General features: G+C 49.6%; 1 protein-coding gene and 1 long non-coding RNA gene across 34 annotated transcripts in view; one reads left to right on the forward strand and one right to left on the reverse strand.

Moving 5' to 3' along the window:
* The window catches only part of LOC128071941 (uncharacterized), a 144,235-nt gene that overhangs the window by 61,016 nt on the left and 68,975 nt on the right, over positions 1–14,244 (forward strand). The window lies entirely within an intron of this gene.
* SCRIB (scribble planar cell polarity protein) overlaps positions 1–14,244 on the reverse strand; it is a 94,743-nt gene that overhangs the window by 52,166 nt on the left and 28,333 nt on the right. For 30 of the 32 annotated variants that reach the window (XM_052665177.1, XM_052665175.1, XM_052665174.1 and 27 more), the window contains exons 16-18: positions 13,431–13,493; positions 1,830–1,919; positions 1,123–1,200 (exon numbers count right to left, since the gene is read on the reverse strand). In XM_052665177.1, the coding sequence (XP_052521137.1) occupies positions 1,123–1,200; positions 1,830–1,919; positions 13,431–13,493 (231 nt within the window). The remainder of the gene's footprint in view (positions 1–1,122; positions 1,201–1,829; positions 1,920–13,430; positions 13,494–14,244) is intronic. The other 2 variants (XM_052665153.1, XM_052665161.1) reach the window with 2 other exon arrangements.

Genomic DNA, 14,244 nt, shown 5'->3' on the forward strand with positions numbered 1-14,244 from the left:
TCTGATTTTACAGGAGGAACAGACGAATGGACACCATGGAAGGTAAACTAGAACTGACAAAGGATCTTTTCCCAAATCTTTAACTGGAAAGTTATCTATCTTCCATGAAAATCACACGGTGCCAAAAATTTGATTGTTGAAAAAAGGAATTCATCTCTCAAAATCCTCAAGAGCTGACTCTCCTTTTTCTGCAGCAAAATGCAACTCAGTGCATGCAGCACAAAGATGCAAGGTGGCTTTTAAAGCCCTGGAACATAGAAGAAATCAGACTAGACTTCTACCACAGTCTGTGCCAGGCTGAGTGGTGAAAAAGGAACGCGTGGTCACATAGATGCCAGATCTGCCCTGCCCAGATATACACTGCAGCAGTAGAAGGGCATAAGACACCACATCAGCTCCCACAAACAGCACAGTGCTCCAAATACAGACCACTTATTCTCCTGGTCTCTATCCAACATTGTAGTGGCATCTACTCCCTGCGTAACGCAATCAATCCTTCCTCAATTGGATCCCAATCTTGTACAATTCATCATGCCTCAAATAATCTGGAGATAGGCATTTGGCTGGCTGGAGGTTAAGATTTATATTACAAGGTTCGCTTTTACCCTTTACAAGAACGTAGAAAGGAACAGCACATAGAGGCTGGCTGCTCAGCCTGCTGGGTTTGTGGTCGCACTCATGTGCATTTTTCCCTCTCTGATTTATAGAACTATAGAATCCTTAGATTTGGAAGGAACATTTAAAGGTCATCAGGTCCAACTCCCCTGCAATGAACACGCACAGCTCGATCAGGTTGGTCCAGCCTGGTCCAGGCTTGCCTTGAAAGTCTGCAGGGATGGGGCATCCACCACACCTCTGGGGAACCTGTTCAGTGCCTCACTTGTGAAACACTTCATTTGGGGAGAGTGAATGCAGGAGCGATTTCTGTCCTTACAAAGAAGCAAAAGATTCAGGGTAATGTTAATTAAACAACCTACGCTTGGAGTCAGGAGGATTTTGTTTTCTTCTTGCAGCTCCTGATACTCGATATGGCCTCCAGACCAGCGTAATGGATATAAGCACCAGCCCACACCTCTCCACTCATTAAAATTATTTATGAACTCACAGCAGCCAGGCCCTTACCTCCAGAAGCTTGTCCCCAACACGAACCCCTGCACGAGCTGCAGGTCCCTCCTCTGAGACACGGGAAATAAAGATGCCCTGGGGGAAAAAAAAGTGTGTTAAAGGAGACGGAGTCCATTCTTCAACCCTGTAAAGCACGGAAGGAAAACATTCCACCTCATCCACCTTATGGGAAAGGGGAAATTTCTTGCCAGCCCCATACCCTGGAAGGAGGGACAAGACATTCCCATCACTCCAATCAGGAAATGATATGAAGGGAAAGAGGTATTCCATCCCATGGCTACCCCACGGGTGACAAAAGGGAAAAGGGAAGCACGAATCCTTTTCCAGTATGGGGAGAACAGGACAGCTGATGCAATCACAAATGCTTAAGCCAACGCTGCACTTTTCTCCTTTGGAGTCCTGTATACAAAGACAGGTGGGAGAGAAACCGCTGTTCTCATGGCTGCTGGTGGGCAGCAGCACGAAGGCTCGAGAAGCTGTGCCTCTGCACTCCAGCCCAGGGGTGAAACATATCGAGCAGACCCCAGAAAGCCAGAAAGTGCTTTTAGTTGGTCCTTTACAGCACGCTACCGGGCTGCTCCCCACCGCTCTGCGAAATCCCACCCCGATCACAAAGCTCCTACATGTGGACATCCAACACACAGCTACAGAGAAGCAGTCCCTGACAGCAGGCACTCCCATAACGACGCAGCCCAGAGCCTTACCTCGTCATCACCCTTATAGGGGGTGGAGCCCTTGCCCCCTGCGATGCTGATGCCCAGCCCCCCCGTCTGCCGCACGATAGTCAGTGTCAGCTGGAAGCAGAATGGACACGAGTTACACGTCAGCACAGGCAGCGAGAATGCCACAGACATCTTGAAGAGCAAAGGATGACGACTCAGAGAACATGCACGAGAGCACAGACTTTATCTGCATGCTTCTGCTCGAGTATTTACACAAGCTTGGCATCCGTGTCTCAAAGGGACCGATGTCACAATATAGTTCAACCATTTTTCACAGCCGAGTCCTGAACTGTACCTCAAGACCAAGAGTCAGTTTGCCTGTAATGAACACACTGGAATGAGATGTCCACCATAAAGCAAACTGAGCAGTGGGACAGGACTGGGTAAGGAAACGGGGCTGGTGTTCTATCACAGCCCAGCTCTACCACACAGCTCCCCTTGGGGTGCGTTCTGTACAGCTGCTGGGAGGTTGAGGGCTATCCCAGTGAGGCATGCAGGCACAAGAATGGCACACCTACAACGCCCTGGAGGGACACTTGGCTTTAGTGTGTAGATGGAAATCAACGTGTGACTCTGGAAAAGCCCCCTGTTTTGTCCAGTGGCTCCTTCCTCTCCTCCCCTCTGCATGTACAAGTCTGAACTGTGGCTGTGCCATCCAGAAGTCTCTTCTTCCCATTTCCCACCTCCACACACCAAATTATAGCCCCATCCAACAGCAAAAATCTCCTCAAACTTTAACAGACGTTGCCTACATCCAGGCCACCAACACAAACTGTTCTTCTTGCCCCAGACATGAGAAGGAAGGTAGGGAGCATGCAGTGGGAAAGCAAAAGGAATAGGACAGACAGGAGACTCTGGGATCTGTCAGGGCCAAGGAGTTGGTGAGGTTAAGAGACAGAAATATACAGAGACTTCTGGAGAGAACTGAAGTTGCTGTCCTCCAGATGTCAGCTCCCTGGAAACAAAGTCCAGAATGGAGAGAGGCTGCTGCAGAGGTGTCCAGCTTCACCATCAGGTGCATCTGGATTGGCCAGATAACATGGCAGGCAAAGAAGCAGGAAACACCTTCCTTAATGCTCTTCCTCCAAACCCTTCTTCACTTTCCACAGGGACAAAAGCAACATCCTGCGGGGTCTTCACATGCTACCAAGATCAAAAACCCCAAGAAATGCAGAATTAGAACGAGGTTCTTTTTGCCATTTCCTCATTATGTCTGTTGTGCAAGACCTGGAGGCTGAGTTAAACCCAAATACTGAAAGACATGGATTTGTTCAGGTGAGACAAAAAAGGTGGTGGTCATCAGATAGCATTCTACATCACCGACAGCACGTTTTAAAACCAGTTACAGATTAGATACACCCTGCTTGTGTGAAAACCTTTATTAGGTTGTAACTAAAAACATCCACCTTCTTTCCTCCAGCCTCAGCAGGTTTTGACAATACTCTCAAGGCTTCTAGCTAATGATGCAAAAACCTCTTGCAATCGTGCAGAACTGGATTCCCACACATGGACGACAGACTGCTGCAGTAACACGATGGAGATGTTTCAAGTAAGATAGTTGACGGTTTCCATCAGTGACCAAATGATTATGTCCAAATCACTACTTCTGTCCTGGTTTTGACAATGAACAGGGAATATACAACGTCACTGGTTGAAGTCACTTCCAGTTGCACGGTGTGTTGGTCATTGAAACTAACTGAAAGATAAACCACAGAATGAGGGATTTCACAAAGCCACTGAAACCAGCCTAAAAACATGGGGAAATTTGCCAGAAAACAACAACTGGGCTGAGGGTGAAGAGCCTCCCTGCACCTCACGTCTAACAGTGTGAACAGAAAAACCAGAACACCAAGGAGGAACCAGGTGTAATCAGGTTTAAAGACACTGCCAGAACACCACAGGGGCTCAAATGGGATATGGGTGTATTTAGAAAGGGGATTTCAAACTCCCAGAGCAAATGAGCCCTCACATAAAAAACAGTGCTGTAAGAAGAAGAGCATGGCCAGCAGGTGGAGGGAGGCGATCCCAGCCCTCTGCTCTGCCCTGGTGAGGCCACATTTAGAACCCTGTACCCAGCCCTGGGCTCCCCAGCTCAAAAAGACAGGGATCTCCTAGAAGGAGCCCAGCAGAGGGGCACAGAGATGATAAAGGGCCTGGAGCATCTCCTGTGTGAGGAAAGGCTGAGTAACCTGGGGCTGTTCAGCTGGGGAAAAGAAGACTGAGAGGGGATTTATTAGCGTTCATAAATTTCTAAAGGGAGTTGGGAGGCAAACGGGCCCTTCTCAGTGGTAGCTATAGGGCAAGGAACAGTGGCCTAAAATCTGAACAGAGGAAGTTCCATACTAACATGTAGAAGATCATCTTCATGGCAGGGGTGGCAGAGCGCTGGAACAGGCTGCCCAGAGAGCTGGAGGAGTCTCCACTATGGAGATATTCAATACCAACTGGACGCCCACCTGAGAGACCTGCTGTAGGGAACTGCTTGGGCAGGGGCTTGGATTCCATGATCTCTTGAGGTCCTTTTTCCTACCCCTGCAATTCTGTGAAGCCAAACTGGTGAACGTTTGTTTGAAATCTATGAGAATAATACGAAATGAGTACATAGCTGACAAAAAAGGAGCTGGCTCCAGTAGTTTTCAGTCCAGGGCTACGAAGGTGGTGAAGGGTCTGGAGGGCAAAAGGAGGGAGGAGCAGCTGAGGTCTCTTGGACTGTTCTGCCCAGAGAATAGGAGACTGAGGGGAGGCCTCATGTTGGTCTGCAGCTCCTCATGTTGGTCTGCAGCTCCTCATGTTGGTCTGCAGCTCCTCGAGTTGAGCTGCACCTTCCCCACAGCAGCCTACAGCCACAGGGCTGCTTCAGAGCTTTGACATCCATCAGCTGGAAGCACAGCAGCAGCTGCCCATGCTGCAAGGGCCAGCACAGTCCCATCTCTGTATCACTCTCTCAGTGACTTCTCTCTACTTTTTCTCTTCTTCCATCTTTGCCCTTACCACCTCAGATCCATCACCAGCCGTCCAGCAACGGTTCATCTCACAGTTCACAACAGGTCTGTAATATTCACCACATAGAAGCATGCTGCTCATCTGATCCTGATTCCTTACAGGAGCAGAAATGGCAAATTGTCACTAAATGACAGCAAATCCAGGGTTTCATCCTACATATGCAAGCTTCTCCACGGACACACGATACTGGGACTGGAGGAAAGGCAAAAAGGCAACAGCTGCCACTTCAGCCTGAAGTTGGTATTTCCCTGAACTGCCACTTGAGACCAGGCAAAATCCGTTTATCATGATTGTACTCAGCCCCAGTGAGGCTGCTCCTCGAGTGCTGCGTTCAGTTTTGAGCTCCTCGCTGCAGGGAAGCCATGAAGGCCCTGGAACATGTCCAGAGAAGGGCAGCAGAGCTGTGAAGGCTCTGGAGCACAGTGCTATGGGAATCAGCAGGGGGAGGAGGGTGGTTCAGCCTGGAGCAGACAAAGCTCAGGGCAGATTTCACGGCCCTCTGCAGCTCTCTGAAAGGAGGTTAGAGTGAGACGGGGATCGGCCTCTGCTCACAGGCATCAGTGATTGGACAGGAAGTGATGGCCTCACGTCGGGAATTCAGGTTGGACATTTGGAACATTTCTTCTCAAAAAGAGTGGTGATGCAGTGGCACAGCTGCCCGGGGAAGCAGAGGAGTCACCGTCCCTGGAGGTGTTCAAGAACACTGGAGATGTGGCACACGGGGACGTGGTCAGTGGGCATGGTGTGATGGCTTGGGGTTGGACGTGGGGACCTTGGAGGTCCTTTCCAACCTTAATGACTCTGTGTGCATCGCAGTGTAAGCCAAGGAAGCAGATACGTGTCCCACTGTGCTCCTCTGCCTCCCTTGGTCCCATCCGTGTTTCTACCTATGTGTCTCTGAGGAATACACTCAAGTAAGGACTGGCTCCATTCCCACCTATTTTCCATAGACCCTATAAAGCTATCTTTTAACAGAGTCTCCAGATCCTGCTAGCTTTTCCAAATCGCAGTGAATAAACACCAACTGTTGCAAAGAGACAAATGCTGCACTCGTGGGCAGGCTTTACTCTTCCAGTAGCTGCCAGGGATATCACAGAATCACAGAAACACCAAGGTTGGAACAGACCTTCCAGATCACCCAGTCCAACCATCCCCCCATCACCAACAGTTCTCACTAAACCACGTCCCTCAACACCAAATCCAAACGTCCCTTGAACACCTCCAGGTCGGTGACTCCACCACTCCCTGGGCAGCCCATTGCAGTGCCTGGCCACTCTTTCAGAAAAGCAGTATTTCCTAATGTCCAGCCTAATCTGAACACTGCCAAAAAGATCTGGGACAGTCCATTAAGGGTTTTGACAGCTTGCTCTGAGCAGGGGCACAGCAGGCAGAGAGGCACCAAACTTGACTTTCACAGGTTTCTACTGGCACAGCATGGAGCTGCTGCGCTTCAGAGCTGCTGAAAGATCAAGTTGTTTCTCCAGGCACAACCAAAGCAGTTGGGTGTAAGGATGGTATTTTGAGAAGGCAGCAGTTTTCTGCATGCACAGACATCTTTTTATGGTACATACATTTGGAAGCAGTATGTGTCTGATCCCTAGAGCTGCATGCCTTGAAGCTTTAAATGGGACTGCGACACAGAAAAGGCAAATGTACAACGAATGCTTCCCATTTGTATTTGGATAGAAACACAGTGATGCATGCGTATCACAAAGAATCACGCCCTAACAGGAGCTAAAGAACCCATTAAACATCACCAGTATGAGAAATCCACCTAAAAAGCCAGAAGGGCTAAACAACGTGTGCCCAGGAGTCCCAACAAGTGGACAAGACCTCCAATATGCTCACAGAGTTGTTACAAAACTCTGGAATGCTGAAATAGCATTTCTGTTGTGCTGCTGGATTGAAACTTCCATGGGATGATGCCTGCAATGACCTGACAGCCATCCCAGCACCATTTCCAGAAGGGTAACTGAAGAACCAGTACGCATGCCTCCATCCAGGCAGACAGAAATAATACTCATGTCAAGCAGTTCAACACTTGGAATATCTCACTGCCATAACAGACAAAAAACCCACCACCACTGTTATTCCATTCCTTGACCAGACACTGAACTTGGCTGACAGAGCAACACAAATTTAATAAGCAGACACTGGTAAGACTTGGTGCTTCTTGTCACACAAGCTGAGAACCAAGCACTGGCCACCAGCAAAGAACCATGAGGTAGGTGGGGATCCGCAGATCTTAACAGGCTTGATCTTATTCCAACTCCCCAACAGAACATAATATTAACTGTTGTGTCTGAGGGGAGGCCAGGATGCTTCAGATATAGCAGGGGATGGGAGAGGTCAGAATTTTGGATCCTTTTTCACGCCATTAATGACTTCAGAGGAAATGATTACACAGAGATGAACAGGATTAACAGTCCAGAAATCCTAAATCACAGATTAAAAGGACGTGGGGAAATACCAGTAAGGGCTCATCACGCCTTGCTAAAGCCTCCAATTTGTCATCCCCAGAGGAAGACCTGCACGCTCACCATCAGAGGCTTCTCTACACAGACATCACTCAACTCCATGTCTTTTACCAGGAACACCTCTGCAAAACAGAGGTCCTCACAAAGTGACCCGCTGGGAGCCAAAGGCTCTGACTCACCAGGAGAGATTAGAAGAGCTAAATACGTCCTTGTGACTCGTGAGAACGCGTGGCCAGGCTGAAAATAACGATGAGCAAATGGAAGGTGAGAGAGCGCTGCATGAGCTGGTGAGAAAAACCAAGCTAAAAATGAACAATGGAAAAAGGAACGCGGAGGAAAGGTCCTGCCCTGGCAGAGAAGCTGAGCTGAGGGTTTTCTGGCTGTGACGGTGCTCATTTGCCCTTTCAGATGGTTTGGTTACAGACAGCAGAGGTGCCCTGCAGAGCTACGTGCTCAGCTGTGCTCCTGCACACCCCTGGGGGAGGCCCCAGAACAGCGATCCAAATCTCAATAATAAGTGAAATGACAGAAAGGATGCAGTTTATTAAATATCCACATCGACAGTGGTTTTGGAACCATGCATAAAAAGCCCTCCAGGCACATACAGGTAAGATCAGTTCTTTCGTTAACGAACTCCAGAAATAAGGATTTAAGGAACTCATCACAACGGGCACCGGGGTTTGCCGCGGCAATGGGAATGTCAGCAGCAAAATACGGATCCCAGATGGAACTGGGCTGGCTGCACCATGGTTTAGAGCAAGGCAGATTCCTTCTGGAAATGAAAAAGTTCCACCTCCTGGACAAACCAAATCCTTACTGGACAAACACACAAAGCGTTGAAGCGTTTCTGGAACTAGAAATAGAACAAATGCCCAACACACGAATGTGCTGGGGATGCAGGAAGACTGAGAGATGTTGAAATGCGTTCTCTTTTTTCCTCTCTTTAGCAGTAAGGCATTTTTGTTTCTACATGTAGGGACTCCTTTCGTGGTACAGTCATTCATTTGGTCTCATTCTGCCTGCAAAATCTCACCTTGAAACTCCTTTCAGTCCAATAGCTTCTCATTGCTTTAAGCATCCACTTCAGTCCATTGCTTAATAGCAAATTAAAAGATGAGGTACTAGAAAATTTTTGAGACTTGTCCACCATGTGTTCCACCGGTTGCCTCACACCAAGAACTGTGCTGCATTTCCATTACTGTGCTGCTGAGGACAGACAGCACGTGGGGACAGATGGAAAAGGGGAGTCGACTCTTTGAAAGGACAGACAGTAGAATGACAAGAGGAAATGGTTTGAAGCTGAGGGAGGGCAGCTGGAGGTTGGATGTCAGGGGAAGTTCTGTGCTGTGAGAGCGGTGAGGGGCTGAACAGCTGCCCAGAGAGGCTGTGATGCCCCGTCCATCCCTGGAGGTGTTCAAGGCCAGGTTGGATGGGGCCCTGGGCAGCCTGGGCTGCTGTGAAGCGAGGAGGTTGGTGGCCCTGCTGTGGTGGGGGTTGGAGCTTCGTGATCCTTGAGGTCCCTTCCAACCTGAGCCATGCTGTGATGCTATGAAAAGTACTGCTTCACTCACCGTGAAGTACAGGAGTGGCACAAAGATCAAAACTCCCTGAGGACCCAATGCTGAATGCAGGAACAGAAGTGAGGTGGCTGCAGAGAGCTTTGGTTCATGGATGGGAAATGGAAGAAGAACTATGGAATATGGTGCACTGAAGTCGGATCACACTGCTGTATCATCCACAGCCAACAAAGTTAGAGAAGAACAGGTGTAGGAAAGGGCAGTGAGAAACACATCGAAGGGAGAACTGATCTTAAAGCAGAACCTGGTTTCATCAAGCTCACGTACCGAAAGCTGGAGTTGTGACTGATGGCCACAAAAATACAAAAAGGACAAAGGGTCAGGAAGCAGAAAATACTCTTTACAGGATAAAATTTAATTAAAACAATGAATAAACAAACACAAGTTTAGATGGAAAAGAAGCTTTCTAATCATACCAGAATAAGAAATCTGGAGAAGCTTTTCAGAGGCGAAACCTGAGCAGGAGGAAATGACTGGCATTTAATAAAAAGTTGATGAAAGAGGGTACAGCATACGGTTACTGATCTGAAAGATGGGGCAGAGTTCACCCTCAGCAAGTTTACAGCCAACAGCGTGGAGGAGCGGGGGGTACATCAGTGTCCTGCTGCCATCCCGGGGCTCTGGACAGGCTGAGAAATGGGCTGAAAGAAAATGATGGGATCCAACAAGGAGGAACAGCAGGATGTGCCTGGGGGACCCGGTTGGAAAAGGACATGGGATCCTGGTAGGTCCCAGTCATGACGTGAGGCAGCGCTGAGATCCCACTGCCAGGGAGGCCGATGGTACAGCAGGACGTGATCCTGCCCTTCCATTCAGCAGTGCTGGGATCAGCGTGGGCTCCCAGGAATAATAAAGACCTGGAAACGGCTGGAAGAGTCCAACAGAGGGCTGCAAAGAAGATGAAGGGCCTGAAGTAGCTCTGCTTGGGAGCGAAGCTGAGGGAGCTGCATGGATGTGGTGCCCAGCACCTGGGTATCCCTGCCACAGCACACCTTGGGCCTGAAGGACCCTGAGGTCCCTGCCAGCTCAACCTGCGACTGTGTTGTGATTGCAGGAGACTGGACTGGAAGAAACCCTGCACGCCTCATCCTTAAATTTAGCTAATTGCTCCTGAATTGAACGCAGAGGGTTTTTGGGGGATGAAGTCTACTTTCCAGAAGTGCCAACCCATCACAGTTCTGCTTCATTTGGGTTCCTGGATCACATGCAGAGATTACATTCTCCATCACAAGGTCTAAAGCTACACTACAAGTTGCCTTTTTCTGATACTGACACAGTCAGAAAATGCTGTTCAACTTGCAAATATGAACCAATGTTTAAAGACGTGCAAACGCGCTACTTATTTCTACAGAGGTCACTGACATTTGTTGCTTTGGTATAACGCTGGGCCTAAACAGTGAGACTTTTATCAGTTACATACATTCTGTTTTGCAGTTTCAGAAAGGAAAATCAGATGGTTCTACTGCTTTTTGGCTTTGCTGTGTGGCTTTTGTTCCTTATTAGAGAACCAGAAAAGGAAAGTCCAGGAGGGAATGCTCCCCCAGTGAGTGACACAGACAGGCTGGTAACAGCAGACAAGGAGAAGGCTGAGATACTTCACAAATCTTAGCCTCTGCCTTCCCTGATAACTGCTCCCCATGTAGCCCTCAAACATTTGGTTTGGTAGGAAGAGATTGGGGAAGCAGCGTCCTTCCCTCTATAAACTAGGATCAGCTTTGTGACCACCTGAGGAACCTGAGCATCCACAAGTCTATGGGTCCTGGTGACCCAGAGTCCTATGGGAATTGGCTAACGTGGTTACCAAGCCATTCTCTACGACATTTCAAATCTCGTGGCAATCAGGTAAAGTCCCTGGTGAGTGAAAAAACAGTTTCTGTTTTTCCAGGGTTCAGAACTTGCAGTTCACGTGGTGGGAGAATTGAATTTTCTACATAAGAACTTAAAGCATGATGGTGTCCTGACAGGTACAAGCAAACAAGAGGCTACAACACAGAGATCCAAGTAGCAAAGGCAGCACTGCAGCAGTGTCAGGAGAGGAGGGCTGTCCTGAGCAGTTCCCATAGGGTAAGGCTGCTCCAAGGAGATGACCTGACTTACTCCTGGCTCCAGAGTGACATAAGAGCAGAGGAAGCTGACAGGATCTTTTCCACCTTCCACCAAAGGCCTCTAAACCTCTACGATCAGCCCAGCTTTCTCCTAGGACCCTTCCAACACAGGAAGGACACGGAGCTGCTGGAATAGGTCCAGAGAAGGGCCAAAAGGTGATGATAGGGCTGAAGCACCTCCCATACGGGGACAGGCTGAGGGAGCTGGGGCTCTACAGCCTGGAGAAAAGAAAGCTCCAGAAGGATTTTCTAGCAGCCTTCCAGTACCTGAAGGAGCGTACAGAAAAGCTGAGGAGGGAGCAGACAAACACAAGGGAGAACACTGCTATTCCTGCAGAACTCCGGACTCCCTTTGCACTGCAATCTTCCATTCTCACAGCAGCTCTTTTCAGACTATTTCTTAGAAAGTTCTCTGAAATCAAGCAAAATTCAGCTGCAACCTCATGCCTTCAAAGAGCAGTTTGACACGCTACTTCACACCTCCAGCAGCCTCTCCACGATTCAGAAAAGGCCATTTCCATCTGTGCTGCAGACTAAACCAAAACACTGGGAATCGAGGCAGCAGTGGAACCCAAGCATCAGCCACTCCTGTGCTTCTACAAAATTATGTTTTCCTCTGTAGCAGAGTTTCGTTGGCCCTAACAGTCAAAGGAGCTCTGAGGTGCCAGCTGCATGCACAGCACAGTGCTCCCTATCCCTGACGGTGCACTGCTGACTGAAGTCAGGTTCATGTCTCCAGCTCTGCTCTGATGAGGTCTTGACTCAGTATTAGGGTTCAGTATTAAGCCATAATCAAAACTCAGTATTTTCTTTTAAGAGTTGCATAACAATAGACAAGGATTGGGATTGCAGCGCTGCGAGCTTACAACCATCTGCTCCCCAAAGCTAATCTGCTGTGGGGCACCTTCAGCCCCCACCCACTTGGAGAATCTCCAGTATTTTGTCCTTGCGAGCTGCAGCACCGCCTCACACCTTATGTGGCACTGCACAGCAGATCTGCACCAAGAAGGAATGGCACTACGTGGACAGCAGAGCAACATGGAGCCTCTGATCAGCTGCCCTCCCCAGAGGTCTCCAAGAAATCCTGGGCAGTTCCATCAAATGCACGCAGAGCACAGGCAGGAGACAGAAGGAAGGGCGGGCAGCGTGCCTGCTGGTACGAGGCTGAGGGCTCCTGGCTGTTGCACATGCAGTAACCTCCACATGTGGACCTTGAGGTCTAGCAGTGCTCAACGAGGAACGAGAGCAGTTCCCAAATAGAGGACCAGGAAGTGCCTGCACTGAGCTGCTGCCTCTTTACCTGTGACTGCAAGACATGTAAATGTGTTTTCTGTTGACCTACAGCTAAGGAGATACAAAAAACCTTTAGCACACACAAACAGTGCACCAGGTTGAGGCAGCTCCCATTTCACTCGAAGCAGAAATGAAGTATCTGACATCTCCCTTCCAAAGCCTTCTTCCAAAACCAGGGAAGAACCCCCGTCGCACACCTGAGGGAGGAGCAGAGAGGCACATTCATGGTCAGACAGGCCAGCAGCTCTAGAAGTGAAGACACAGGTCTGGTGCCACTGTGCTGTCTCCAAGGGAAGCATCCTCCACGCAAGCAGTTTCTACTGTTTGCCTCCTGCCTCCTGCCAGGGGCAGCAGCATTCTGCTTCCAACAGCTCTCTGTGAATACTGCCTGCAGAGAACCACTGATAAAAGGGATTAAGCAAACCCGCTGAAAACTTGTATTAAAATAAAACATAAAAAAAAATCAGGAAAATAATCCTGGTCAGAGGATGAGCTAAGACAGCAAAACAGCACTTAAACCAGGATGCAGAACACGACGCATGACAGAGGCTTTAGAGCACCTCCAGTGCCACCCACACCTTTCTGATGTCCCAAAGCACTGCACGAGAACACCTGGTGGGGGGTGTCCGTAGGGGCTGCCAAAGATGCAAGCATCATTAACTAACTCCAGTCCACCTCCTTCATGCGATGGCACAATGCCTTGAGATCCATTCTATGCCAGACCCCAAAGGGTCATCCCACTGCACCCAGAAGATCCTGGAGCCCTCTGCTCTGCCTGGGCTACCATCGACTCCTGAATGCACGTACACCATTTCTTCCACCTCCCTCAGTGCACAGCAAATAAGAACTGAGCCTTCCACCTGTGACCTCTCTGTTTTTTCACATTTCTCCCATCTCAGTCTGGATCTGCAGCAGCCATTCTCACCTCGGGGACGGAAAGGGAGGGAAAGGAGCAGGGAGAAGGAAAGCAGAGGAAGAAACAATCATGGTGTTGGTGATCGGTCAGGTCCAGAAGCCACTTGACCCCAATAGATCAGAGTTCCCCTACAACAAGGGGTGAGCCTGGGAAGCAAATCAAGCAGACGGAATGATTTTCGGCAGAGAGAGAACAGTGGGAGTGGTACAGACCTCTTCCTCCTCAATGCGAGCAGGTTCAATCAGCAGATTATTGGCTTGATCAAACGACACCCCCTGTTAGGACAGGAACCAGCAAAGAGGCATGCGGATTAGTGGAGCATCAACCAAACCCGCCACCACAACCACCACCACCCAACACAACACAACACACAGATGCACACCGCTCTGCCAGGGCTGCCCGCCGAGCAGACCCTGCTCACACCGCTCCTCACAGCCACCTCCCAGCGAGGATGGGGACAGGGCAGCTCCCCCCTCACAGCGTGCAGCACGTCAGCACGGCTGCCTCCTCAAGGCCTCACTTTGTCCGTGCCGAGGCGCTGAGGCTGTGGCCACCGAGTTCAAAGCTGAGCACCATTAGCTGCCTTCACCCCCCCGTACAGAGCTGCAGGGTGGAGGAGAAGGATGGAACGACCCAAGAGAAATGGCTCGTGGTGCCACCTGGCGGCCCACGGAACCAGGCTGTCCCAAACCCAACTGCACTGCTCCCACCCGTAAGGGAGACGCTGCTGGTGGGACAACGCACCCAGGGATCCCACTCCCAAACATGGGAAATGTGCTCCCAAATCCCAAATGCAGGAATGTCCCCTGAAAGAATGCTGTCCTGGTTTAAGGACCTTGCATCCTGCATGCCGTGGTCCACCTCCTTCCTCACTGCACGAAACTCCATCGGGACACTGCTTCCCTACGTTACTATTTCTCTATCAGCTCAGGAGGAGAGCTCATATCTGGAGCGGGCATTCAGTCCAGCCCAAGAAAACGAGAACTGTGATTCCCAACAGAAGGCTGAGCTTGTAACAGAGATGAC

The sequence above is a fragment of the Tympanuchus pallidicinctus genome, unplaced genomic scaffold (genome assembly GCF_026119805.1).
Source record: "Tympanuchus pallidicinctus isolate F22 unplaced genomic scaffold, pur_lepc_1.0 scaffold62, whole genome shotgun sequence".
In the NCBI taxonomy this organism is placed as follows: domain Eukaryota; kingdom Metazoa; phylum Chordata; class Aves; order Galliformes; family Phasianidae; genus Tympanuchus; species Tympanuchus pallidicinctus.